The sequence below is a fragment of the Brassica napus genome, chromosome A6 (assembly GCF_020379485.1).
Source record: "Brassica napus cultivar Da-Ae chromosome A6, Da-Ae, whole genome shotgun sequence".
Lineage (NCBI taxonomy): Eukaryota > Viridiplantae > Streptophyta > Magnoliopsida > Brassicales > Brassicaceae > Brassica > Brassica napus.
Genome location: NC_063439.1, coordinates 24,762,425 through 24,789,527, shown reverse-complemented (window position 1 = coordinate 24,789,527; position 27,103 = coordinate 24,762,425). Strand labels below are relative to the sequence as shown.

Here is a 27,103-nt window from a genome sequence, read left to right as displayed (position 1 = left end):
ACAAATAATAATATATGCTGAAAACGAAAAAAACTGTCAAATAAATGATGTAACATTTCCGCCTTAGAATCACAATTTTTTTTACTGATCCAAAAACATATTAATCTATAGTGATCGAGCCAAATCAGGTATAAAATTTGGTCAACTTTAACTTTCACTTTACCGACATATTTTTTTTTTACAGAAATCAAAACGATGTCATTTTGCTAAAATAAAAAATAACAAAATTCACCATAATATTACTGAATTTACAAAGTTTTGCTAAAAGCTTGAACAATTCATTAATCCAAAAAAAAATATAAACGTGCTTTGGTGAAAAATTAGATATAAACCAAGAATCCAAGATCCAAACAGAACAAGAAACAAATCAATGCCCGATCAGGGACAGACCCAGGTGATGAATAGGTGGGGCAAGTGCCACATACAAAAATTTAAATTTTATTAATTTTATTGAAAATTTAGGAGAACATATATTTTAAGCTTCACATTGCCACATGCACATTTGGTTGAAAACCAACTATAGCAACTAAATTTTGTTAATTACCTCTTATATGATGCGCCCCGTGTTATACTATTTGCTAGGTCTGCACTTGTTCCCGATCCGGTATGTAAAAATAACATGAATGAATCTTGTAGAATTGTATAAAACATATCTAAATCTGAACGGGTAACCCAAAAAAGCTTGAAGATATTAGAAATGTTAATTTCCATATTGTTATACAAGTACTATATAGTTGCAACCCTTCCCCAAACATAGTAATGTTTTGAATATTTAAGTTAGATATGACGATATCCCCTATATATTAAAAGAAAAACATTACAACATTCTAGATATGTTGGTCCAATAAACATATATTATATACTTTTTTATTAAAGTAACCATAAAATTAATTAACAATCTACAATTAATTGTCATATACTTTAGTTTTATTAGACAATTCCGTAATTTTATTTAAGGAAATAATAAAGTCCATTAATAATGTATTTATGGTCAATTTAATAAAAAGCTTATTATATATTTAGATGGACTAACCTATTTCTCTAAGGATTCTAAGAATCATTCAAATGATGACATGTGACTACAAAAAAATGTTGTAATGATTCTCAAATAATATATAGGGGATATAGAATAGAAACACAAATGTTGATGTAAGATGTCTGCTCTGAAGTAGTCGATGACGTACTTGCTGAAGTAGATGTCGTGGTGAGTGGTCAAGACCATGTGGAGTAAAGATGCTGAGCTGGAATCGTGTAGACTTGAAGAGCAAGAGAGTATCTTGGAGATATGGAAAGAGGAATAAACTTGAGGAGCAAGTTTATGACTTAACGAAAGAAAAATAAGTGCATTACACTTACACTTATTGTTAGGATCAAAAACGGACACGGCGAAGTTAAGGATGGCAGCGGGTCACGTGGGAGTGCAATACATCATGGTTGGAAACAATTTTACTTTACGTGCTCGGTCTCTCTATTTCTTGTGTTTTAAGCTTTGTAGAAGAGTTAAAAAATAATTTTTTCCAGATCTTCTTTCTTTTTTAGTATTTTCCTCTTCCACTCCCATTTTGTTAACCTTTTCTTATTGAAATATTCTGGCGCCTAATAACATAAAATGTATCTTTTACGTAAATAATTTGTAGATGAGGCAGAGTCGGATCATGGAGTTACTGGTTTTTGTGTCTGTGTCTGATTCAAACACGAGTGAAAAGAGAGTGGTTAGTATATTTATTTTAGTAAGTTTATTTTACATGTATGAAAATTTAAATTATAAATTTCTGATGATGCATGTTGACTGATAAAGAAATTGTGCCAAGATTTCATGCACAACACCGATTTGGACGATGATCAGCAGATAGTAGTGAATCCTTATAAAATAGAAATGTTGGTGGTAAGGGGCAAATGGAAGTAGGGGGCAATCAGTAGTGAATCCTCATAATTATTTGCCTTAAAAACCCTGTCACTATTACCTTTTTCTATATTATCAAAGTCAATCAATATAATCTTAACTGCCCGGCAAGTGGTGGGGGCAAATGGAAGTCGTTTGGTTGGTAGATTGAAGTTTCTATCTATATGCATTATTGTTTATCAAATCATCCCCTCTTAACATCATAAATTTTCAGCTAGATTCAGATTCTACAGACAAAATCTGAGAGTTATAAGTTTTTGGGGCTTGTGAGAGAAGAAATGAACGATGTGGTTAGTTTGGGGGTAGGTTCTGTTGCAGGAGCTGTGGTCTCTGAGCTCCTGAAAGTTGTTATTGAAGAGGCTAAGATGGTGTTGACTTTCAAATCTGTGTATATGGAGCTTGCATCGACGATGGAGGATGTGCTTCCGATAATCGAAGAGATCGAGATGTTGCCAGGTGCTGGAGAACTAAAGAAACTCAAGGATATAATCGATGAAGCTCTTGTACTGGTTCGGAAGTGTTCACAAGTCAAGCGGTGGAACCTACCCTCAAAAGCTAAATATACAAGAAAAATAGACGAAATCAACAAGAAGATGCTCAAGTACTGTCAGATTCAACTTCAGCTTATTATGCTTCGGAACCAACGGCTGATGATGCGTCAACAGGGATTGTTAGCTTGCCAGATTGTACCTGACGAGGTGTCTACCCTGCCCCCTGACATGCTATCTGACATGCCGCCCAACGTGCCGTCTGACTGTCTGCCCGTGTATACGAGGGAAGCCATTCAGAGTCATCTCAAAAGCATCAAAAAGAAGCTCGATTATTTTACTGTTTCTCCGCCTGTTTATGTGGATCTTTGTTCGGTCCCCAAGCTTGATAAGGTTCTCGTTGGCTTGGATTTGCCACTGATGGAGGTAAAGAAGAAGTTCCTTGGTGATGATGATCTCGTGGTCTCTGCTCCACCCGGGTGTGGGAAAACCACTTTGGTTACTCAGCTTTGTCATGATGATGAGATCAAAGGTGTTAAAAGTTTTATTTCCTTACTCTTGCATTTGTATTTCTGGTTGCTCATGTAATTTCCATTAATTTGCAGAAAAATTCGAGTATATCTTCTTTTGTGATGTGTCAAGGGTTCCTACCTTCAGGACCATCGTACAGACTTTACTCCAGCACAGCGGTTACGAAGCACCAACATTTGAGAACGATTCTCAAGCAGTTGGTGGCTTAAGGAAGCTGATTGAGGAACTTAAAGAAGATGGTCCTATACTGTTGGTGTTGGATGATGTGTGGCTAGGAGCAGATTCCTTTCTTCAGAAGTTTCAGATTAACATACAGGATTTCAAGATTTTGGTGACTTCTCGGTTTGAGTTTCCGAGTTTTGGTCCCATTTATCATTTGAAACCTTTGGGAGATGAAGATGCTAAGTCCCTTCTCATTGAGCGGGCATCTTCATGTTTTTTTTTCGCAGGATATCACGTAAGCATGAAGATCTTATACAGAAGGTATAATAAAAACAATTTTTTATGAGAAAAAGAATAGAATATCACCAAACCGAGTTTTTGTTCCTAAAGTAGCAAAGTCACAAAAATAAGTTTCATTAAAGAGGTAAATATACACTTATACCCTTTGGGTTAATTTATCCAAACCTTAGGGTTTAGAGTTAAGGGGTGGGGTTTTGGAATTATGGTTTAAAATTTTATAAAAAATAAATACTAAAATAAAAAATAAAAATTTTAAAAACAGTTTCAAAAAGTATTTTTAAATTATAAAAAGAAAATTTGAAAAAAAAATTAAAAAAATTTCAAAAAAAAAAAAATTTGAATCTGAAAACATATAATCTGAAACTATAAAAAAATTTCTTTTTTTTTTTTTTATTTATTTTTATTTATTTTTGTTTATTTATTTAATTTTAAACCAAGGGTATTAGAGATATTTTACCCTTTAATGAATGTCATTTTTGTGACTTTTTCCTTCTAGTGCTATTTTTGAGACATAAACTTCAAAAAGTGCTATTATTGACAATTGCCCATTTTTTATTTCCAAATTCTATTAAGTTAGAACAATTTCCAACTTAAACTTCTAAAGTGGATTGATCCAACTTTCTTATATACTATTTAAATTCCAAATTAGGCAAAATAGATTATGAATTAGGTTGGTTTGTAGATTTGGCTTTGATATATCATATTAAATTAGATGAGTTTTCAACCTGAAACTGAATGGTGATAAGTGGATTAACTTAGCTTTTATATACTATTTAAGATCTTTTTCTAATTTCGCATGTGAAACATTGTACCTATTAGATTCTAAGTTTTAAATCTTCAGTTACATGTTTGGGAAACACCAATTTCATCTTCATTTCTTTTCACATGGTGATGAATTGCAGACTCTGAAATGTTGCTATGGATTACCACTTTTGATTGAAGTAATCGGTGTTCAGCTTGTAAGAAAATCTATAGATGGTTTAGGAGAAGTGATAAGCTGGTCTGAAGAGGAAACAGTTCTTGATCTTCAGCTTATAAGAAAATTTGTAAATTGGGCCACAGACAAAGTGAAAAGCTGGTCTGAAGAGAAAACAATTCTTGATAATCCCCAACCTAATGTGCTTGAATGTCTGCAGCCTAGCTTGAATATCTTGGACCCCCATCTTAAAGACTTTTTTTTGGACATTGGCTCATTTCTTACACAAGGAAAGATACGTGTTTCCAGTATAATTGACATATGGATGGAATTATACGGCAAAAGTAGTAAAAGTAGTGCCGTGTACGTGAAGTACCTCAATGAACTGGCTTTCCGTAATCTTCTTGAACTTGATCCTCCAAGGTAGTGTATGTTGTTTTAGTTTCAACATTGCTTTTTGCACCTTGTTGACATATCTACCGTCAGAGGAATTTATTTATTCGCTTAATAAAACAGGATAAGTGAAAACAAAGACGGTTTCTACGATGGATTCTTAGATAGTCAACATAGTATTCTGAGGGACTTGGCTATCTGCCAAAGCAAATCTGAGGAACACCATGAAAGAGAAAGGCTCAACCTGGAGATAAGAGAAGATGCATTTCCAGATTGGTGTTTGGATCTAATGCAGCCTATAAGTGCTCGTCTTTTGTCTATCTCTACAGGTAATTCTTTCATGTTTTTTTTTTCTTTCTGAAAATTGAACGTATAGATTTTGATAAACTCTTTAAAAGGTAAAAGATGAGAACCGAATATGAGGAAATCCTCATTTTGTAGGGTTTTCTTTTACTAAAACTTGTCGAATGAGCAAGATGACTACGATAGTCTTTTTAATCTCCACAAACCGATATAGACATAATCCTATAAATCTATATACATATTAAAAAGCTCTAAGCCTTTTGGTCTATGATATTTCTCTGCTCACTTGAATAGGGTTAATTAGTAGTACTTCTTTTATATTTAAAATTTTGACTTTCCTATAACGATGCTCATTTTGTTTGTTAATTACAGATGATTTGTTCTCATCGACGTGGGCTGAAATGGATTGCCCCAATGTTGAGGCTTTAGTTCTTAATCTCTCCTCATCAAGCTATGCATTACCAAACTTCATTGCAACTATGAAGAAACTAAAGGTTGTGGCTATCATAAATCACGGTCTTGGTCCTGCAAAACTGACCAACTTGTCGTGTCTCAGCTCATTACCCAACTTAAAACGGATCATATTTGAAAATGTTTCAATCACCATGCTGGACGTTCTCCTTTCACGACTCGGCAGTCTCGAGAAGCTATCTTTGTTCATGTGCAGAGTCGGCCTTGAGGTTTCCTACAACATAAAAGAGATAGCTATCCCTGAAGCTCTACCGAGTTTACAGGAGATTGACATAAATTATTGCTATGATCTTGATGAGTTACCGGATTGGGTCTGTGAAGTTGTTTCATTGAAGAAACTAAGCATCACAAACTGTGGCAAGTTCTCTGTACTTCCAAAGTCTATAGGTAACTTGAGTAATCTTGAAGTGTTGAGGTTGTGTTCTTGTATTAATCTCTATGAGCTGCCGGAATCAACTGAGAGGCTCAGCAATTTACGGTTTCTGGATATTTCTGATTGTTTGGCACTGAAGAAGTTGCCTTTAGAGATTGGGAAGTTGCAGAAGCTGAAAAAAATCTCGATGAGGATGTGTTTGGGATGCGAATTACCGGATTCTGTGAAGAATTTAAGCAATTTGAAGGTAGATTGTGATGAAGATACTCGACTGTTGTGGGAAAGGTTGAAGCCAGAAATGGGAAGTTGGAGAATCCTGATGGGAATGTAGCAGCATAACCTGAAATATATGCTAGTTTGTCCAAAGGCTAAGGAAAGGAGAAGAAAGAGTGAGAAGTTGAACCAGTGAATAACTCAACCTGTTGAGTATCCTATATAGTTAAACTAGCGGTTTTCCGGCGCTACGCGCCGGGTTTATATATTTTATTTTTAAATAAATATAGAATTTATTTTCTGGTCTTAATAAATAAAATATGTTCAAAAATATGAAAATAAAAATATGTTAAAAGAGAATGATATTTTTTTATCCATCTTATAGTGGTTAACAAACATCGTGTATTACTTTGTTTTGGAGTTGTTTAGTTCAAAGTAAAACAACATAAGTGATTGTAACTGGTCAATTTAATAAAAATAAAATAAAAAACTCATAATCATAATAAATTAATTTATTTAAAATTTAAACATACAGTAAAGTTGATGTTTTCATAAGGAAAAGTGAAAATGTTTGTATTTGTTGTGATTATATATCTATATCAAAGATGTGATAATTTATTGGGGGCTTCATTGTGGGAGTATTAGTTAAATATTTTGTCTTCATAGGAATCATGAATCCAGTAGGTTAATTATTGGTTGTCTTATGCCAATCTCATTGCATTTACAGTATGCATTAGAATGATTCATTTGGGAGGCGGATAGTTAGCCTGCAACTTTACAGTTCAATTAAAGTTTGAAGCTGCTTGTATGTGTCGGGATAGTAATTGTCGACGACGTTTAACGTATCATTGTTATTATTGCCGTGAACCTTATCTTAGCTCTAATTTTGATTTGTAACATGTTTCAAACTGTCACTGGCAGACGCGGAGTGGCCAATACGTACTTTGGGCGCAACGATGGTCGTGTCTTTTTCAATGTTATTGTTTTAAATCTTGTGTGCTTAAGAAATTCGGTTTGTGAACTCCTTTTTTGTAAACTAAATGCTTAATGGTTTGTGAATTTCTGATTGTATAATTGAGATTTGCTTATTTTCAGTTTATTACTTTATTATTCATTGTGTTGCGAGCTTAGCGTGTTGTTTACAGGTGTCATTGGAAAGTACAAAATTTATCTGTAGCCACGGTTTCATAAGCATTGCAATTACAGATCTACGTGATCCTAGAGTAGAAAAAGGATAATAGAGCTAAAGAAATTTGAAAGTTTAAATAGGAGAAATATAACTAAAGATGATTTATTACTAATTAAAAAAAACCACGACACTTGAGAATTTTTAAAAAAGTAATAGATTTCATAGTAGACTCCTTCCAAAGGGAAATAGATACGAAAGCAATTATTTGATAAATAAAGACGTGGTTGTTTAAGTTCTCATAGTAGACTCATTCCAAACGTGGTTTCTTCGTCCAAAGCAACATGATGATGTACGTCCGGCAAGTGAACCATCAAATATAGATGGCGCCTCTGTTACACAGCAAGTCTTATTAACTTTGGCATATGATCTATTTGCCACAACTTCAGGCTGCACTGCTTCAGAGACCTTTGCACCTTCCTATTAGTAAGGCAACAGACACAGAGATTATATACTTTAGATAGCAGCAAACTCATAGTAAGAAAATAGACCAACATTTACAACAAAGGCTGGCGCAGATGCAAGCTCTCGCCAACGAAAAACGCGAGAAATGGTGAAGGTTTTGGTGCTTTGAAGTAAAATTGAAGTTCTCTAACTTGAGCTGGAAGGTATAGATATACCAAACAATCTCAGCAAGGGACCGAGGCAGTTCAGTTTCAATGTGAGCATCGACACTTATCCCCTGCAAACCAGTTTACAGCATTATATATGCATCATCACGAAAAAGTATTAGTAAAAGATAATTGTTAGTGCTTCATTATAGGCTATACCACAATCTGTGGAGCCTCAAAAGCTTGAATGTTTGTCAGTTTAGCCACCTCCATATCCAGAACCAAAACCAGATTCTTGCAAAAGAAATAAAAAACTGTATTAATTGAATAACATACAATTAATCAATTCTTGTTCTTTTTCTGATGATATTTATCTAGGGATAGAATCTCTTAATTTCATCTATAGATTTAACTTCTATTGTATATGTTGAAGAGCGGGATACCTTCAAGATAACCCATTTTCTCCATAGATTATTCATCAGCATATCCACAACCTCAGACATTGTTGGTCTCTTCTCTGCCTAATTCTGAACACACATATGTCGTACTAAAATTACCCTTTCCAGCTCCTCGTCTACATACTTCCCAATTAGCTGTTGATCCGCAATTTCACCATACTTCTTCTGGTAAACCAGAAGGTAAAACCATTCGTTAGACCTTGTTTTGTTGTTCGTTTCAGCCTCTCTACAGGTCTCGTACCAGGCACCTGCTCTAGCAAAAGAACACCAGTACTATTTGTATAAAACACAACAATATGGAAAACAAATCGACATTTCAAATGGAAGATAATTTTCAATAAGTATATAAACCATTTTGGTCCTGAAGACTTACAATGAGTCGTTCTCGTCCTTCCGAACAGTAAGCTGTTGCACTCAATAGATTCTTGCGACGAATACGGCCTAAAATGCTGACTCTACAGCAAAATTTATCTCTTCTCTGCTACTTCAATCTCTTGACTGCAATCTACGGAACATCAACAACAACAATAAAAGCTAATTATTACAAATGAATATCAAAGAGACCAAGTAATACAATGCTGCCATGGCAAGAAAGGCTTCTCTGCAGATCAAGGAAGTTCTAGATAAAGAACGTGGATATATGTGAGCAAGGAGACGTGTCACCACCGTCTGAGAAGCATCGCCAGTCTTCAAATTGGAAAGCTGGATTGGAGAGGTCACCATCGTCACAGGTTCCAGTATAAAGAATATGGTGAAGCAATGAGATTTGGAGGTTTTCAACCTTTATTTATAATCTGAGAAATTAGGGTTTTGCAAAGCGGTGATAGGAAAAAGTAATTAATATTAGTGTAGTGGGAGAGATGGCAAGGGAGAGACAATTGAGACTCTCAATGAGGATTCCACCATTCTTGCAGGCTCTTTTAGTAAGAACAAAATGGTAATGAATCTGGAGAATCAGTGAAATTAGGAGATGGTTCCATCACTATTTATAGAATATAAAATTAGGGATTTGCAAAGGAGGTGGGGAGAGAAGTAACGAAATTCGACGTAGTGGGGGAGTTTTACAGAGTGAGTTAATGGTGAAACTTAATGAGTAGTCTCAAACTCTCAATGATAAGCGTTACCTATCGCTCTGGTTTCGGTGTGGGAAAGATGAGAACTTCTATCATAGAGAAGATGAAGTCCAAGAAGAAGGAAGATGAAGTGGGCTATTTGATATCACATCTGATTTTGCAGATCCATTTTGGATTTGCTTATTTGTTGCAAACCCATAATTTAACTTTTGTATACGAAAGTTGAAGCCCGAAAGCGGAAAACGTAAATAGAGTGATGCCATGTGTCCTAAAACGCCCCGTACTATATGGTGACGTGGCAGCTTAAGGTGGGAGAAAACTCTCCTTTATTAGTATAGATAAATAAGTGCCTATGTAAAAGTGAACGGGTATGTTTGTTATAACCATGACTTGTTGGATAAGTTTGGTTATGCTTCATTTTTCATTTTTCATTTTTCATTTTGCAGACGGTTAGTTATGTAAGATGTTTATTTAAGTTTGTGCTGTCTTGTCTTAGTAAAATAATAAGTTTCAGATTCTACTCTCTGTTTTTAAATTCCTTGTCTTTTTCTCTATAACCATGACTTGTTGTTTTTAAAAGAAATTCCTTCTCCAAATCTCACTGTTCAAGTGTTTCACAAATCAAAATAGCTCCTAGAAGGTTTATGCATTTAGTTCTGTTTTTCTTTCTGCACTTCGCGTTACAAACTTTTGGTAATTCATTCAATTTTTTTTGAACGATTTTTTTTTTTTTCGAAGTGGGTAACTTAAAATATTATTTCAATGAATGAAGATGATCTTACCATGACTTTGTTGGGTAAAGAACTAAGAAGAATTTACGCAGAAAGTGGCGGGAAAAAAGAACCGTTATGACTTAGATTCAGCGCCAAAACAATAGACGTAAACTGTAAACATGTTATTAATTTCCGATTTTACCCTTTACTCGTCTTCCACCTAATTATAATAGTGTCTTCCTCTGAAAGCTTCTCCTCTAATAATTCCTGGGGAAGCAAGCGACTTGTAAAAGGCAAAACGTGTCTTTAATAGCAAGAATCTTTCGCATACTTTCCACTTACTCCCTCTTCCTCTTCTTTTATTTGCTCCCTTATCTTTGTGTCTCTATTCCTCCGCAAAATATGGGATCTTCAAAGAAATCTCAAGTCGGTAGAGGATTAGACACCGACGGTAGCAAATGGGTCATCGCCGAAATCTCTATACGGGCTTCACTGAAGCCGGTGAAAACCAAACAGAAACGGCACGAGAGAGACACAGAAGCTGAAGATGAACATTACAGTGGCAGCGAAGAGTACTGCATCACGCCCACGGCGAAAGAAGCGAAGCTCTCTGAGAAACTGATATGTCCCCCTGCGCCAAGGAAACGCAGACCAGAGTTGAAGTGTCGGAGCAATGTCGGTATAGAGTACTTTGTGGTGACTCCTTCAGAATTGGAGACGGTTTTTATACGAAGCAGTAATGTAAAACGATAATATTCTCAAGCATATATTAGTGAACGAGTTTTAAATAGTTGTCAGGACATTGTCACTAGCTTCTACTATAAACTTTGAAGATCATTTACCTTGTACTTTATAAGTCACCCTATTTATATCTATAATTTTATAAACACAGTTACATAAAATATAAAAAAAACTTATATACTTGAAAAAAAAAAAAAAACTTATATACATTCAATTTGCTTCGAATGCCTTAATATATTTTGACTATACAATTAGTCAACCATGCTTTGGTGGTAAAAAAAAAGAACTTGTGGCAAGGTGTAAACCCGATCATGGATTCGACTCTTGCCTGCCTGGAATTAAGTTGTCATTATGTTCTAGCTCTCATTAAAAAATACGGAGTCAAATTTTGATTAAAAAAAACATAATACGGAGTCAAATTAGTCACTAAACCTAGGCCCAAATACCCTTCAGACTAAAAAATTCCCACACCACTGGTCCGTCTGCTTAACACATAGGAATGCCACTTTATAGATTACAATATTTACAGAATACAAAGGTCACATAAGAAGTAAAGTAAGATGATAAAACAAAAGATGGGTATGCATATATAAGCCATTAGATTAGAGAATATTTTTTCTGTACAACTTATTTCCACACTCATGAGCTAAACTTTATTTATATATACACCACATGGTATCAGAGAAATAGTAGAACCGCTTAATTTGCCACACTCGCACGGCTTCTGAGTGGCTCTATCAGGGGAATGCACAATTAACTAGACGTGTAGATGTTAAACTGCCGCGAATGGATGGGAAGAACAAACACGGGAAGTGCGTTGTTTTACTAAATTTAAAAATAACCACACAGATCATTCTGCTTCACATAAAAATGACAAAAGAGTTGCGATAAATGATAGCTTGGGCAGTTCGAGTAGGGATCATGCTATGTTTGAGGCAAAAGTGGATCCAAGAATATGTATTGATCTAAAATTCTTGATATTATCAAAGAATTAATGAGAGAGGGAGTGAGAGATTGTCTATACGACAATGCAAAACAAAGATAAAATTGATTATGAATAAATTTGCTTTTGAAATATTAAAAATGTTCCTTTATTTTTGAATTTTAAATAACATTTTTTATGTTTATAAAACTTATATTTGTTAGTTTTAACATGTTTATGTTTCATGAGAATTTAATAAATTTATGAGTATATCTCTTCACATTTTATCAAGATAATTTTATTTTCATATTTTGGGACTAAACATAGGTGTGTGGGTGTTTAATCGGTTATGTTCTCGAGAACATGAAATTTAGTATCATTCGGATATTCTTAAAATTATATTTGAATTTATTCGAGTTAGATTTGGATATCATAACACAACACAAAGTTGGTTGATCTGTTTAAAATTCAGGTTCACCTCTAATTTTTTTTTTGGTAAAACAAAAAGGTGTTTTTACCTTATTACCGGAAATCCAAACATTGTAAATAGTTTCTCCCAACACGAATCGAACTCATATGACAGAAGTTACGGTTTCAATCTTGACATTGGTAAAAGATTTTATTTTCAAATACATACATATTTGTGGTTTGAAATTAAGTACACTTTTCTCTAGCAAAATGATGCGTGATAGCATGATTCACAAGTGGTTGTTAAGAGATTTTATTTTATTTTATACTTTACTTATACTTTTTATATTTATATTTATTTTTTATTTAGGAGAGATTTGTAAAAACTCAATAATGAAGAAACCTAAAGTTTGTTTAGCGTCGCCGTTTTAGAGCCCTAATCTCCGTTCCAAATGGGCCAACATATTAGGGACTAATGGGCTTTGAATACCAAAATTAACGCACTTTCCATATTTCTCTTAAGAAAGTCAAAGCAAAAACAATTTCGAGCATTTGGAGAAAATTTTCATTTTCCCGCGTGGAAGCGAAACCAACACCGCCTAAAACAAAATGACTAATCCCGCCGTTGTTCCTCATCTATAACCCAACCCATTTCTTCCTTCCCCCGGCACCAACAAAATCTTCATCACCCCATTTCTCCGCCGCTTCTTCAATTCCATTTGCAAGAGAAACATCTCCGATGGAAAACTCCAGATCTAGATCCGTCTTCGTCGACATCGGACTAAGAGAGCTCAACGGATTCCGAGGTAATAAACCTCCACGCGCGGTTTTAGATCTGACGAGCTTTAAGAGTTTCAGCTTCTCCCGATTGTGTTGATTAATCATTTTTCGAATTGGTTTCAGTAAGGAAGCGACCGTTCTTCGCAGATTCCGAGCTGGTTTGCAGAGAAATCGCCGGCGTTGCTGTGGAACACGACGGCTATCGAACTCCTCCGTTGGCCGTCTCCTTCTGTAAGGTATGGTGTGATTCTCTCAACACTAGATCCAATTTCAGATCCAATTTAACGGTTATTTGTTTGTTGAATCGTATAGAGTAGCAGGAACTCACAAGTATTCGCGGTGTCAGATGAAGATGGACATGTGAGCTTGTTTAATTCGAATCACAAGTTTGCCTCTTCTGCGACTCACCAAGAGAACACAGGTCTCATCTCCCTCCTTCCCGTTGATAATCCTAATTTTTTTCTTTCTAGGTTTAATACAATACTGAGTTGTGTTTGTTTCAAATGGAATCTTGTGTGTGTAGATAATGCTAGGTTTCGTGACTGGACTGCTCATAATAATGCGGTCTTTGACGTTTCTTGGATCAAGGTGCGCCATTTGCTTGAACTATGTATTATATGTTTGATTCAATGATTATTTTTGTGGATTTGATGTGAATTTATCTCAAAATTTACTGCAGGATGATAGTTGTCTTCTGACTGCTTCTGGTGATCAAACTGTAAGTTGTGACTCATTGTTTTCTTTTTAGCGACTAGTTTACTGAGGATAACATGTTGACGTATATGATGTTGGTGGTGCAGATTAAAGTATGGGATGTTGAGGAGAATAAGTGCACTGGTGTACTTATAGGACATACAGGAACTGTGAAATCAATGTGTTCACATCCTACAAACTCTGGTTTGTTCCTTTATAAATTTACTAGTTGGTGTTTTCAGTGAAGATAGATTTAACTCTTTCTGTTTGCAGATCTTCTTGTCTCTGGTTCAAGAGATGGATGTTTTGCGCTATGGGATTTAAGATGTAAGAGTACCTCTCACAAAGAGGAGTTTTGCATCAAGTAAGTCCTTCTCTCCTGTGAAGATCTTTCTCTTCTTTTTTTTTTCCTTTAAAGCTTATTGATTGTTGTTCTGGGATTTATGCAGCTCTACCGGCATGGTTAAAGGAGCCCATCTCTCTCCTCTTTCAAAACGAATTGGACGTCGCAAGGTTTTTTACTCTTGCTCCTTGTGACTCTTCTCTTGTGATCTAACTATTCTATCTTCTTGGCTAATGGCTTCATGTTTTCAGGCTGCTTCATCAAGCATTACCTCTGTGCTTTATCTCAAGGACGAGATCACAATTGCCACTGCTGGAGCACCAGATAGGTACTTTCACAAACGTTAATTAGGTTCATGTAAATTTTATTACAGAGCTTATAGTAATGTTGTTTACATCCTTTTGCTTTTTCTACCGTTCTCTCAGCGCCTTGAAATTTTGGGATACTAGAAAGCTGAAAGTTCCCATTGCCCAAGCATCTCCACAGTCAGACGCAACAAACACTAAGGTAAACTAAGCTTCCTATTCCTAGACTCAGAAAATATCACTATGTTATATCTGAATGGTTTCAAAGGGATACTCTGTTAATCTGAAACCTGGTTATTATTTTCTTATTGGTGGCTGCAGGAAAAGAGAGCACATGGTATAGTATCCCTGTCCCAAGACTCAAGTGGAACCTTTCTTACAGCATCATGCAAGGACAACAGGTTTGATTTTCAATATGTTCACACTCACTAACTTTACTTAGTGATTACCCTGCAGTATGAGAAATTTCTTTAAAAAATATCCAACTCTAACCAAATCTACTTTTCCATGACCTGCTGCAGAATCTATCTATACAACATACTGCAGCTTGACAAAGGACCTGTACAATCTTTCTCTGGTTGCCGAATAGATTCTTTTTTCATTAGGGTAATAATCACTTTTCCACAATTGATTTGCTTTCTAACTTCTTTTCACAATTTCACTCATCATTAAAATTTTGCTCTGCAGACAATGATTAGTCCTGATGGTGAACACATTTTGAGCGGTTCAAGCGATGGTGACGCTTACATATGGCAGGTTTGAATTCTCTGTCGCGTAGTTTGGCATTTTTTCTCTTATAAATCAATGATTCAAGAGTTATCAATGCTTAAAGAAGAGTTACAATTTCAGGTGAATAAGCCTCACGTAGATCCTACAGTCTTGAAAGGCCATGACAAAGAAGTAACTGCTGTAGATTGGTAAGTTCACTTCACCGAGCCTTTTTCTATCAATCTTACTTTCCGACAAGTAGATTCTATGGTAATAAACAAAATCTCTTGTGCAGGTCTTCATCAGAGATCGGGAAGGTAGTTACAGCTTCAGATGACTTCACGGTAATAAAATCAATTCGTCACATGTTTGTAGAAAAAAAAACAATAGCTAATGATTTTTAGTATATTGTCTTTGCCTTATGTCCCATTACTGACTTTCACGTCTGTTCATACTTAGGTACGACTGTGGAACATAGAGACCAGCCGCTGCTCAAATGCAAACTTAACAGCATCTGAGTCTAGAGTTAAACGCAGAGTTACCTCATTGTCAAATACTGAAGCGAAAGAAAGACTTGAGACGAACAAAGAACCTGAGAGTCCCCAAAAGCATTTATCAGATAATCAATCTATGCCTAACATCAGAACTCCAGAGGCTCAGACGAAGAAAACATCTTTATCATCATCATCAACATTGTCCCTATCATCATTAGAAGAAGATAAAGTGTGCGAGAACACACCAGAAACCGCGGTCAACAGTCCATCATCTGTACTAAACCCTCCTTCCTCTGCCAAAAGGCGAACCATTAGAGATTATTTCCTGGTCACTCCATAAACATGGATTTCTTTTTCCAAATATTATTGTACAGAGATATGTAAGATTTTATTAGATTCAGGCTGTATCTGAAAATTTTGCATAGAGTGAATCCTAAGCTACCATTTTTACTAACAATTCTTAATTATAATCAGAACATAAACGTTTCTATCTTAAGAAGCAATGATTTCTATTTTAAAATTAAAATAGAAATAATGACTTTTTTGGTGTGTACTTTTTTAATTCAGACCATTACTTAGAAAATTTATCTGTTAATTTTAATTTTTTAAAATATAAATCATGACTTTTTTTGTGTGTAATTTTTTAACTAGGCGTTTTGCCCGCGATGCGGTCTTAAACATTTTAATATATTTTTGAAAAATTATTTGTACACTATATTCATTATACTAAAATAAATCTTAAAATAACTCAATATTTTATTTTAATAATATAATTTATGTTTTTTTAATTTTTTACTAAAAGACTTTTTCAGATAACAATATAATATATATATAGAAATTATTTTTTTAAATTATATTTTTAGATTTTGGATGATTCAATATTATATTTTTAACTATATAATTAAGAATTTTATTTGATTAATATTTAGTTATATAATTATGTTTTTAACTTTTCACTAAATGACTTTTTCAGATAACAATACAATATATAGAAATTATCTCTTTTTTAAATTATATTTTCAAATTTTAGATAATTCTTACTATTATTAATTTAAATCAATTATATAATCAAATAAATTAAAATTACGTTTTTATTTTTTAATTTATTTATATATTTTATTCATTAAGGGTATAAACGATATTAACTACTCTAACTTTTAACGTTAGAACTCGATTCCAAAAATTTACTTCGCAAATAATAGTATAGATTCAGACCATTACTTAGAAAATTTATCTGTTAAAATAAAAAAAAATTCCTAAAATAACCATTTTTAAGTTTTTGTTACAAAAATAGCATTTAATGAAGAAAATGACCAAAATAATATAGACTAATATAGACTTAGTGTTTAGAGTCAAGGGGTGAGCTTTCGGGATAGGGTTTCAGATTAAAAAAAATATTAAAATAAATATTAAAATTTTTAAAATAAAAAAAGCTATTTTGATCATTTTCTTTTTGAAAGATATTTTTGTCACCAAAACTTAAAAATGGCTATTTGAGAAAATTACCCAAATAAAAATCATGACTTATTTCATGTGTGATTTTTTAATTTGCCTCATCATTTTGAATTTTTATTAAATGTGAATTATCAAGACTAATAATATATAGAATCTTTGAACTACTGTAATCATAATATCTTTTGATATCTTTCATTTTAAATATAAATATATTTAATTAAAATCTTATCTACTAAGATAGAAATCATGATTTCTTTCATGTGTGATTTTTTAATTTGGACCATTATTTAAATTTTTTATTAAATGTAATTTATTAAGACTAATAATATAAGAATCTTTGAACTACTTTAATCATAATATCTTTTGATATCTTTCATTTTAAGTATAAATATATTTAATTAAAATTCTAACATATCTGTTTTAAAAGATTTTCACAAGATCTTCATTTTTCAAAAAAAATATTTATATATTTATATATTATATTTTAAAAATTCTAATAAATCTGTTCAAAAATATTTTAAAGATATCCTAAATTTCAAAAAAATAATGTAAACATTTTCACTTATTTCATAATTAGCAATGAACTATTATTATGCATTAATATAGATTAATTTTTCGTTTATAAAATGTAAAATTAAAATTCTATCCTATTTTATGTACTTTATAATCATAATCATCAAGTTAAAATATAATTATTATATTGGACTAAATATGATAAAAGTATATTAAATTGATAAGTTTTATTTTTCGTAAATATAAACTATTTATGGTAGAAATATATACTATTTATGACATAAAATCTTAAAATTAGCAAACTATATAATACATGTCTAAAATCAACTTTTTTTTTGTCATCAACATAAACAGACTCATACAGACTATGTAAACCAAACCGGGAGCTCTCCATCCATATGAACGACGAAAATGAATATCCATATTTATACTTTTGTATATATAATAATATATTATCTAAAATGAATATGCATAAAAAATATTGGTAAAAGAAAATCTAGTTTTGAAGGACGGGTCAAAATTTAGAATAAATTAAATATAAAATAATTTTTAAATATATTTTCTCTTGAATATATTAATTTATTTAATAACTAAATGCAAATACAATAAAATAAATATATAATAAGAAGTGATAAATATATACGGTTTTAAACAATTGATATAATAAATAAATTAGAAAATTATTGTATTTGAAATAGTTATATAAACATTTAAGTATATGATTAACGTTAAAAATATATATTACTAATGGTCCAAAACAAATATCTATGTATATAAAAATGAAAACAAGCATCCGCGATCAAGATTTAATTATCAGATTTAAAACTCCATTTCGTTTGGATTCGTCTCTATAAACAAAAGAAAAGACGGAATGAAAATGTTGGATTGTGAATAAGATTGGACACCACTTAGTTGGATTCGATGTATATAAAATTATTTAAAAAGAAAAGATGTGCATTTATAGAATAAAATTTGATCAAATAATTGTATATATCTTCTAATGATTGTTGTGGCCACATCCATACTAACACTTGACTTTGCAATAATTCCGTCGACATTATACATATATTTCTTCAACAACCAATTCACAAAGTCCCAACCTATGATTACTAAATCATAAGTATAAGAAATTAATAAGATTCATTTGGAGTAATTGATCAGTCATACATATCTAATATTCTTATAAACTAAAATAGTTTCCTTATCATTAAATTTCTTATTATCAATGATGAAATATGTGTCCAAGAATGTAAGCTATTGATAACTTTCCTTTCAAAATATGTGTTAGAATTTATCATTTCGACAAATTAAAAGTAGTACTAATTTTAACTTTTTATACATAAATAACATACTAACATTTTAACATTTAGTTAGTTTTGTTATACAAAGTATTAGCATTACTTACTAGATTGTGAGCAAATATTATGTTCTTGCTTGAAAGAAAAAAGGAGAAGATAAAGTTGGAATCGAGCAAAAACTTTCGTTATCCCATTGTTCAATTGGTAAGCATACCTTGCCGACTTCTAGGTGCATGCATATATACATAAGATATTGATTTTCTTTTCTACTAGATTATGCACCAATGTTTGTATGCAGGCGTATTCAAGTGCCTTCATTTTTTTGGATATTAAATACGTAAAGTACCGTTACAAGAAAATAAAGCATACATAAAGCAATGCTTGCCAATGATTGATTATCTCATATAATCATTGGTATAACCCACGCACATGATACCAAATACTGCACTTATAGAATTTGGTATATATAACATTAATGCATTGCCGCATTGGTATGATGTATGCATCTAATCGTAAGCTAAAAAGGATACGTACCAACTACTTAGTTTGGTTTTAGTTGAGCAAAAAACAACAACAACTTTGTTTGGTAAAATCTCACAGGCTTTACTTTGTTTGGATGACTGAAGTTGTCTAGCTGAGCACGATGATTCTTATATGTACATGCTAATTTTCTTTTAGCAAAAACAACGTTGCTAATTTTCTAAATTTAATCTTAGGAATATAGATTCCATGATTCAAATACAACACATGCTTTACAGCTTTAGTGTATAAACATTTGAAAAGAAAAATCGAAACACATCACTGTTTTTTAAAATATGATCAAATATATATTTTCTTTGTATATATTTTTTCTATGAACTAAAGCCTTATTATACCTACAATTAAATCTAATATTTTTATGTAAATATATGTGGAAATACTGATTTCAACTAATTTAAAGTGATAATAGCCGTATAGTTAGGCCTGGACAAATAGACCAAACCTGATATCCCGAAAGCGGTATGTGTCTGGTTTGCATCTTGCTACGAAACAGATTGGATATTTAGATTTGATATCATGGGTGTTTGGGTCAGTATATTATATATCGAAACGCGATCGAGTTTATTCATAAACCTCAATTCATCTTTCCTTTTCATAACTTGATTCAAGCACCAAATCTTCACAAATATTCTTTCCACGTATTTTCCTAAACCTTATTCTCAAATATTCACTCCAATTTTTCTTTTATCCATTCAATAATTTAAAACACCGAAACTCTAAATTCAAAATCTTATATAGTTTCTTTGATTCCTCCAAATGAGAATACAAAATCGTTGCTTCCAATCATCTCTCCTTTCGAAGACTTCAAGGTTCATTCACAGATATTCATAATTCCTCTATATAATCGATACACAATATCATGAAGAAACTGATCCTTTTTTGGTTTGGGTGTATCGAGTTCAATTTATTTAGGTAATGATTCTACAACCAAGTCTTTGTTTTAGCTTAATGATTTCAGTCATCTACAAAATCACAAAGTTACTCATTTGAGTTAAATGAGTATATTTAAAGTAAAAACGAGTAGTTCAAGTTACTCAAGCACGGTTTAAAAAACCTGAAATTGTTTCAGGTGCAACCAGTATTCACATGATTTACTAAATCTGAACCAAACCCAAGTAAATCCGAACTGAAACCGAACTGATCTTCTATAATATCCAAATGAGGCTAAAATTGTGCTCCCAAAAACCCGAACACGAATTGACCTCGAACCGAACCTGACTGGATACTTGATCGGTATTGCCTACATATAGTAAAAAAAGTTTTTTTACATAAATATTGATCTGTTCTATTGCATATTTCAGATAATATACTAAAAAATATGCTATGTACAATTGTGCTCATCCATCAGGGTATGCCCAAAATTTTGAATGAACACAACAGTTAACTAATTAAATTCCAAATGCATTAATTATTTTCCAAAGAGATGTACACAAAATTTGGGGGGGGGGGGGGTATTATATGTTAACATTTAAGTTCAACCAAACAAAATGACAGTACATATGTCGAATTTTACCAGATCTTAATTGTTGGGAGATGCCTATGTAACTTAATTTCCCAAAATCTTCTGAAATTAGATTTAAAACAATATAATCCATTAAGAAGTGGACAAAATACTTCACAAACATTATTGTTATTGTTTTTCACAGAATACCAAACCTTGAGAAAAGGTCAAAGGTCATTGGTCGAAAAGCAATATTCAAGTTTGGTTCCGAATTCTTTTAGAAATCATCATAGTACGAAAAGACACCGAATTGTGTTTTATCATTTTGCTAATTCAGGTTTACCAAAGGATTTTTCTAAACATATTTCTCAATCATCGACATATATAGATATTAAAATCAAAGAATATAAAATAATCCACATATTGAAAAGTTGGATATATTGCAAGTAGAATCTCTTAGTTTGTGAATATACAAAGAAAAATTTGCTTCAAAATTAAGTTACGGAAATCTTTTAAATTACTGGAAGGCTATCAAATGGAGCAAAATTTTCTACGGTTGTAAGTTCACTATTTTAGGTCCTCAATTAATTGAGGCTAATTTGTCTTTTTGCAATCTCATATATTCAGCTTATTGCTCGCTCATAGCACCAAAATACCCTTTTCCCACACACACGCTCGCTCTAACCCCTGTTTATTTTCTCTCTCCAACTTTCCCCTTAGAGACTCCTCTTGTCTCTGACTAGGGCTTCTCTCTTAAAACAACAAAAGAATCTCAATAATTGAAGATCCTCTTGAGGATTTTCCATCTCGTCATCCTATCATAGTTAAGACACAAAAGAGAGAAACAAAGAAGAGCAAACAATTCTGTGTAGTTATCAAAGGGACTTACTCTTGTTGCTCCATCGAAAGGTAAGAGCAAACGTGTTTCATTATACTCAACCAATTTCATACACACACACTTGCATATATATATATATACTGTACTTTTATTTTAATTGGTTATATGATACTAGGAGTTTAAATCATGACGATTTTTCACTGATCTTGAACTTTCAAGTTACAATTGGATGACCTTTATTTATTTATTTTGCCACAATATGACCTTTATTTACAAATTAAAAAGTTAAGATTTGAAGTGTAATGTAAATTTCATGACCTCTTATATATATATATATTGAAGATATAATATTGAATCACAGACCTTTAAGTATATAATAAAGTCATTTCTGAGATCATAGATTCAAGAAATTGAACCATATTTTGTTGTATGGATGAGGAGACCTCAGAGTCAGAGAGACAGAAAGTGTTGTGGATGATAAAATCAGAAAAAAATCTGCTAAACTAAACGCCAAGAACAGAAATGTATGGTCGAGAGTAATTATGTTAAAACTAAACGAAAAAGAGTAATCAAATATTGATAGGAAAAAGTCAATTTCCCTTGTTTTTTATCAAATTTAGTGGCATACAAATACTTATGTATATGACAAAAACCAAGTTGTTTCCAAAAAGATATAGGTCTAGTGTACAATACGAAAAATGCAAAGTTTACATAACCCTGTCATCAGATTGAACGAACCAATTACTCCAGAAGGTAGGACGCGTCTGAGTTACCTTCAATTTATATATATATATATAGCAACACCCATTTTCTTCTATATATGTATAACGGAGATTAATTGGACATTTGTTTGTTTATATATGTGTTATGTAGTCGCACAACTAAATTATATATATTTTTTCCTGATCGTATTGCCTGTTAGATTTAATTACCAATGCACTTAGATATAACATCTTCTGCATATATGTGTAGTAAGTTTGGTATTTAATGTATTAAACATTGGTTTTGATGTCCCAAGATAATATGTGAAACTAATTGACTATAAGGCTAATCTACTATATATGTATCTATTTGCCTGAGAAATATTTTAAATAATGATTTAACTGGTAACCAATTTTATGGAGAAAAAGACTAAGAATTAATATTATGTCTTGTAACCAATTATTTTGATGATGACACTATTATATATATATATGCCTTTGTTACTAAGATTAATGAACTGTGCGGATTAAAAGACTAAGATCATCATATACTTATAATCAATTATGTTGATGATAACGTCTATTGTTGTATTTATACCAACACAAAATAATCAATGTTTTAAAAATGTTTGAATGTTTATAATGTGTTCGTAGACACATATTCACATTGTGTAAAAGTTACTGATGTATTAAGGAGATTTTAATGAATTGCAATGTCATGTGGATCAAAATTTATACCGATCTTGTAATTCCTCGAAACTCCATATGTGCTTAAGTTGCTTTTTTGTTTTCCTTTCCACAACTAAATATCAGGGTAAATATAACCAAAAAAAAATGTCGTCATCGTATTCGAGCTATACAAACTCACCGTGTGCGGCATGCAAGTTCCTCCGCCGGAAATGCACTTCAGACTGCGTATTCGCACCATATTTTCCGCCAGAGGAACCTACAAAGTTTGCGAACGTCCACCGGATATTCGGGGCAAGCAACGTGAGCAAGATCCTCCAGGAGGTGGCGCCACATCAACGAGAAGACGCAGTGAACTCGCTTGCTTACGAAGCGGAAGCAAGGCTAAGAGATCCGGTTTATGGTTGCGTTGGGGCCATCTCGGTGCTCCAAAGACAGGTCTTGGGGCTGCAAAGGGAACTAGAGGAGACTAATGCTGATATCATGAGGTACGCTAGTTGCCTTGGTGGTGAAACATCGTCGGTTTATGGAGCCCGGAGAGGTTGACTGGTCAACGAGAAATCTTCGAATATATGTTGATGAGAACATCCGTCCATGTATATGTGTATGCTTATTTGTAATATGCATATGCGTATGTATAATTTAAACTGTATTTTATTTTACATGGGAGGTCAAAGGATATTTGTGAATATGCCAAACAAGCAAATATAGTAACTGATGTATATGTGGTTGTGTTTGCTTAATTATAACTTGCATTTTATAATTTGAAACTAGATTACTAATCCACACGAATTAACTCAATTTTGAAACCATTGATTCATGTTTGAACCTCATAATACTTTGCTAAAACTTGCTGCCTAACTTTTACCAAAAGCATTTCAACCAACTTAAACAATCACATTGTTAGAATGATAGGAAATAAGGACGTGCGTACTCCCGTTTATGCACATATTTCATTGCTTCATTACCAATTTTTGGCATGTTTTTGTTTCATTCAGTGATTGTGATACTATCTATGTCATTGAGGCAGTATAATATTAAGTTATGAGTATTCAAAAAAACATTGAATTATGATATTTAGTTAAGTTTGTCGTTGTGCCAAAAAAAAGTTAAGTGTGTCGAAAGTTTTAAATAGACATAAGAAAGTTGGCTAATAATTGCTTGTTTGATTATTAACACTCGTCACTAGTCAGAAACATCATTTTGCTAATATTCTAATTTAGTTAAGTGATTTTAAATATATTGTCGACTTAAGAAAGAAAAGTTTAAATAAATAATCAAATTGCTGAAAACATCAAGTAATAGTACCTTTGTTTAGGCACATGTCTTCATAGGGAATCTCTTTTTTTAAAGTCGCTCCATTTTTATTTCATGTCATTTGGCGGCGACCCGACAACCAATTATATTCACATACAAATCAAGTCACCAACTACCAATTCCGAGTTTTTTTCTTTTCCATAATTAAGATTGATGATCATCTATTTTACAAAAATAAAGACCGAGTATGATATACAAAAATCACTGACTCAAAAGTTTAGAAATATATTATAAGTAAAACGCTGGCTAATTATTTAACCAATTCCAATTTATTTGAATAACATTATTGAAAACGAACCAGTTAAAAATTCGAAGGTGAAAGTGGTAATCAGATGCTGAGATGCTACAATTTATGAAAATATTTAATGAGAGATTTAACTCTTTTTGAGTTTCTTAAAATTTGACTTAAATCAATGATAACTAACACTATTGTTAAAAGTAAAGTGAAATTAATATGTTTCCCAATTCTCAAACGGTAATGAACCGTCTTCATTTACCTCTTACATCTTTTATCAATTGGTTGCATACAGTTCAAATTTTACCATGCATCGCGCAAAGAGAGAGAGAGAGAGAGAGAGAGAGAGAGAGAGAGAGAGAGAGAGAGAGAGAGAGAGAGAGAGAGAGAGAGAGAGAGAGAGAGAGAGAGAGAGAGAGAGAGAGAGAGAGAGAGAGAGAGAGAGAGAGAGAGAGAGCAATCAGACGCATCATCATGTTTATTATGCCTCAATATTCCTTACGGACCTTACCTCACTTATATTTGGAACAAATCACGAGAACTTTAAAAGGATCTAAGACGCATCACGTATGCTAGCTTCGGTACTTCTTGCATCACTTACGCTTGGATATAGACAGTCAGGGTGTCTTCTATATTATTCACATGTTTATCTATATAATTATATATGTATATTTCGACTTCCATACGTGGATTTACATGTCGACTTTAAGACAAGGGGATTCAAGATTGTGTTCAGACACAAGTCAGCTTCAGAAACAGTGACTAAAGGTACATCCATTTTTTGCCATCATTTCATTTTAACCTTATATATATTTTATAACATCTTACTATTACACAAGTCTACTGCAGAAATATGATTGTATTGCCATGTGATATATATCATCTCATAATTTTTACATCTTTAGACTTTTCCTCAATTATTCCATATCGGATATCTCCCATGGTTTTTCTTTAGCGTGATAATTACAAAATGATAACAGATCGTTTACATTTTGAAAATTAATCCACGTCTTACAAATTTTCATAAGGAAAAAAAAATCTAAGCTATTATTAATTTTGGTCACGGGTTCACACCATTTTCTTTTTACAATTAAACTTTTCTATATTGGAAAACTGGACTTGGTGACCATATAAAACTCCAGCAGAACTATTGTACTAGTGTCTCTGTTCGGAGGAAAGCCTACTGCTTTAGTACGTGCGATTTAAGCCATATACCTAACTTTTTATAGGCTAAATCCAAGTTTAAAATCAATCTCATCATTAAAAAGGCAGGAAAACGTAAAGAGGGCCATAAATGGGCCCAATTTGTGGACCAAAAGATAGTGAGGCAGAAGTTTGTCATTTCATTATCAAGTAGCAGTGGACCACCACTAAACCGCCCAATAGCTTAGAAATGGCCAATAACAGAAATAAATGAAAAGCCTTGTTCCACGGACGACGTCGTTTTCATCAGCAATTGATTGATTCGATTCGATATATATTTTGTTTTCTTTGATTAGACATCTGTAAGAGAAAAAGGTACGAAAACCAATAGACAACCACAGTGTGCTCGTGTTACAAAAGTGATCAACCGATTCTGATCTAAGTTATGCAAAAACAAATCAATGTACGTTACATAAATTTTGTGACATAATTAGATGGTGTAAGTGTAACTAACAAAGTAACATTGTTACTTATACTGATTTTTGAAAAATATACTAATACACAGTTATAATAGTTAATTAGGATTATTGTTCAATTTTTTTGATAAACCCTATTGGCTATCCGTTCGGTCCGGGAAGAACATTGCTACAGAATGGAATCTTCGCATCAAGGTGTTCATATATCTATTTCAGCGATGAAAGCGACAAATCCGACAAGATGGGCAGATCGACGATCTATTCTGGCGACCACTGTTCCAGCTTCAACCATTCTGATGACGTCTTCAACAAATCCTATTTCATCTGTTCCGATGAACATTCCAAATCTGATTCCAACAGAATCGTTTACGTTCGATGGAATCTAATACTCGCCTTACTTCCCAACTAGTGGCGATAATCATGAATCATCCATCATTTCAGAGGTATTTGATGGTACGAACTATAGCACTTGGATTCTCGCAATCACCATTGGAGTAGTCCGAAACCGTACCACATTACATGACCCGAATTTGAATACCTTTCAACTATTGCCAAAGGATGAACCGATCTACGATCAAGCCCATGACTGGCCAAATAATGGTAATTTAGTTCACAGAGAAAATCGAACCCATGACTGATTGTGTACACATCAAGCTCCAAAAAATCACCACTAGATTACTACCACTTGGCTTATTGTTCAATATTTAATTGACCATATATCTCCTGTTTACTGTAAATAACTTTGGTCTCGATTCAGGCAACACCACACGGGAGAGTTTTATATGGTTCAACTTGATTTGCAAAGACTATGTAACACAACAAGGCGACAGTTTGTTTCTCAACACATGCAACATTTGTAGCAATAGTAAGTTGAGTCGAGGGAACCGAAGGCGATAAGGTGTGTTACCCCAGGTCCAGTTACCACTAGATCACATGCACGCGGACCAGAGTTTTATTTTGGGGGTTTCAAGTTTTTTATTAATACAATTCTTAGTGGTTAGGCTCTTATAAAGTTGTTTTGAGATTTAAAG

At 32.9% G+C, this 27,103-nt stretch overlaps 3 protein-coding genes and 1 pseudogene across 3 annotated transcripts; all 4 read left to right on the top strand.

Moving 5' to 3' along the window:
- The first annotated feature begins 1,996 nt into the window (after positions 1 to 1,996).
- LOC106349241 lies at positions 1,997 to 6,458 on the top strand (annotated as a pseudogene).
- A 2,164-nt stretch (positions 6,459 to 8,622) lies between these two features.
- On the top strand, positions 8,623 to 10,824 carry LOC106352399 (cyclin-dependent protein kinase inhibitor SMR6-like). Its single transcript, XM_013792039.3, has one exon. The coding sequence runs from the start codon at positions 10,437 to 10,439 to the stop codon at positions 10,785 to 10,787; it is 351 nt and encodes a 116-aa protein (XP_013647493.1). The 5' UTR covers positions 8,623 to 10,436; the 3' UTR covers positions 10,788 to 10,824.
- A 1,538-nt stretch (positions 10,825 to 12,362) lies between these two features.
- LOC125575947 (denticleless protein homolog) lies at positions 12,363 to 15,931 on the top strand. Its single transcript, XM_048735369.1, has 16 exons — positions 12,363 to 12,911; positions 13,009 to 13,121; positions 13,198 to 13,306; positions 13,409 to 13,473; positions 13,565 to 13,603; positions 13,686 to 13,782; positions 13,852 to 13,942; positions 14,028 to 14,091; positions 14,173 to 14,249; positions 14,347 to 14,428; positions 14,548 to 14,627; positions 14,748 to 14,832; positions 14,914 to 14,982; positions 15,076 to 15,143; positions 15,230 to 15,278; positions 15,394 to 15,931. The coding sequence occupies exons 1-16, from the start codon at positions 12,845 to 12,847 to the stop codon at positions 15,766 to 15,768; spliced, it is 1,530 nt and encodes a 509-aa protein (XP_048591326.1). The 5' UTR covers positions 12,363 to 12,844; the 3' UTR covers positions 15,769 to 15,931.
- A 7,096-nt stretch (positions 15,932 to 23,027) lies between these two features.
- LOC125575946 (LOB domain-containing protein 25-like) lies at positions 23,028 to 23,644 on the top strand. The gene has a single exon (XM_048735368.1). It carries the CDS (start codon positions 23,049 to 23,051, stop codon positions 23,445 to 23,447), a length of 399 nt encoding a protein of 132 aa, XP_048591325.1. The 5' UTR covers positions 23,028 to 23,048; the 3' UTR covers positions 23,448 to 23,644.
- The last annotated feature ends 3,459 nt before the right edge of the window (positions 23,645 to 27,103 follow it).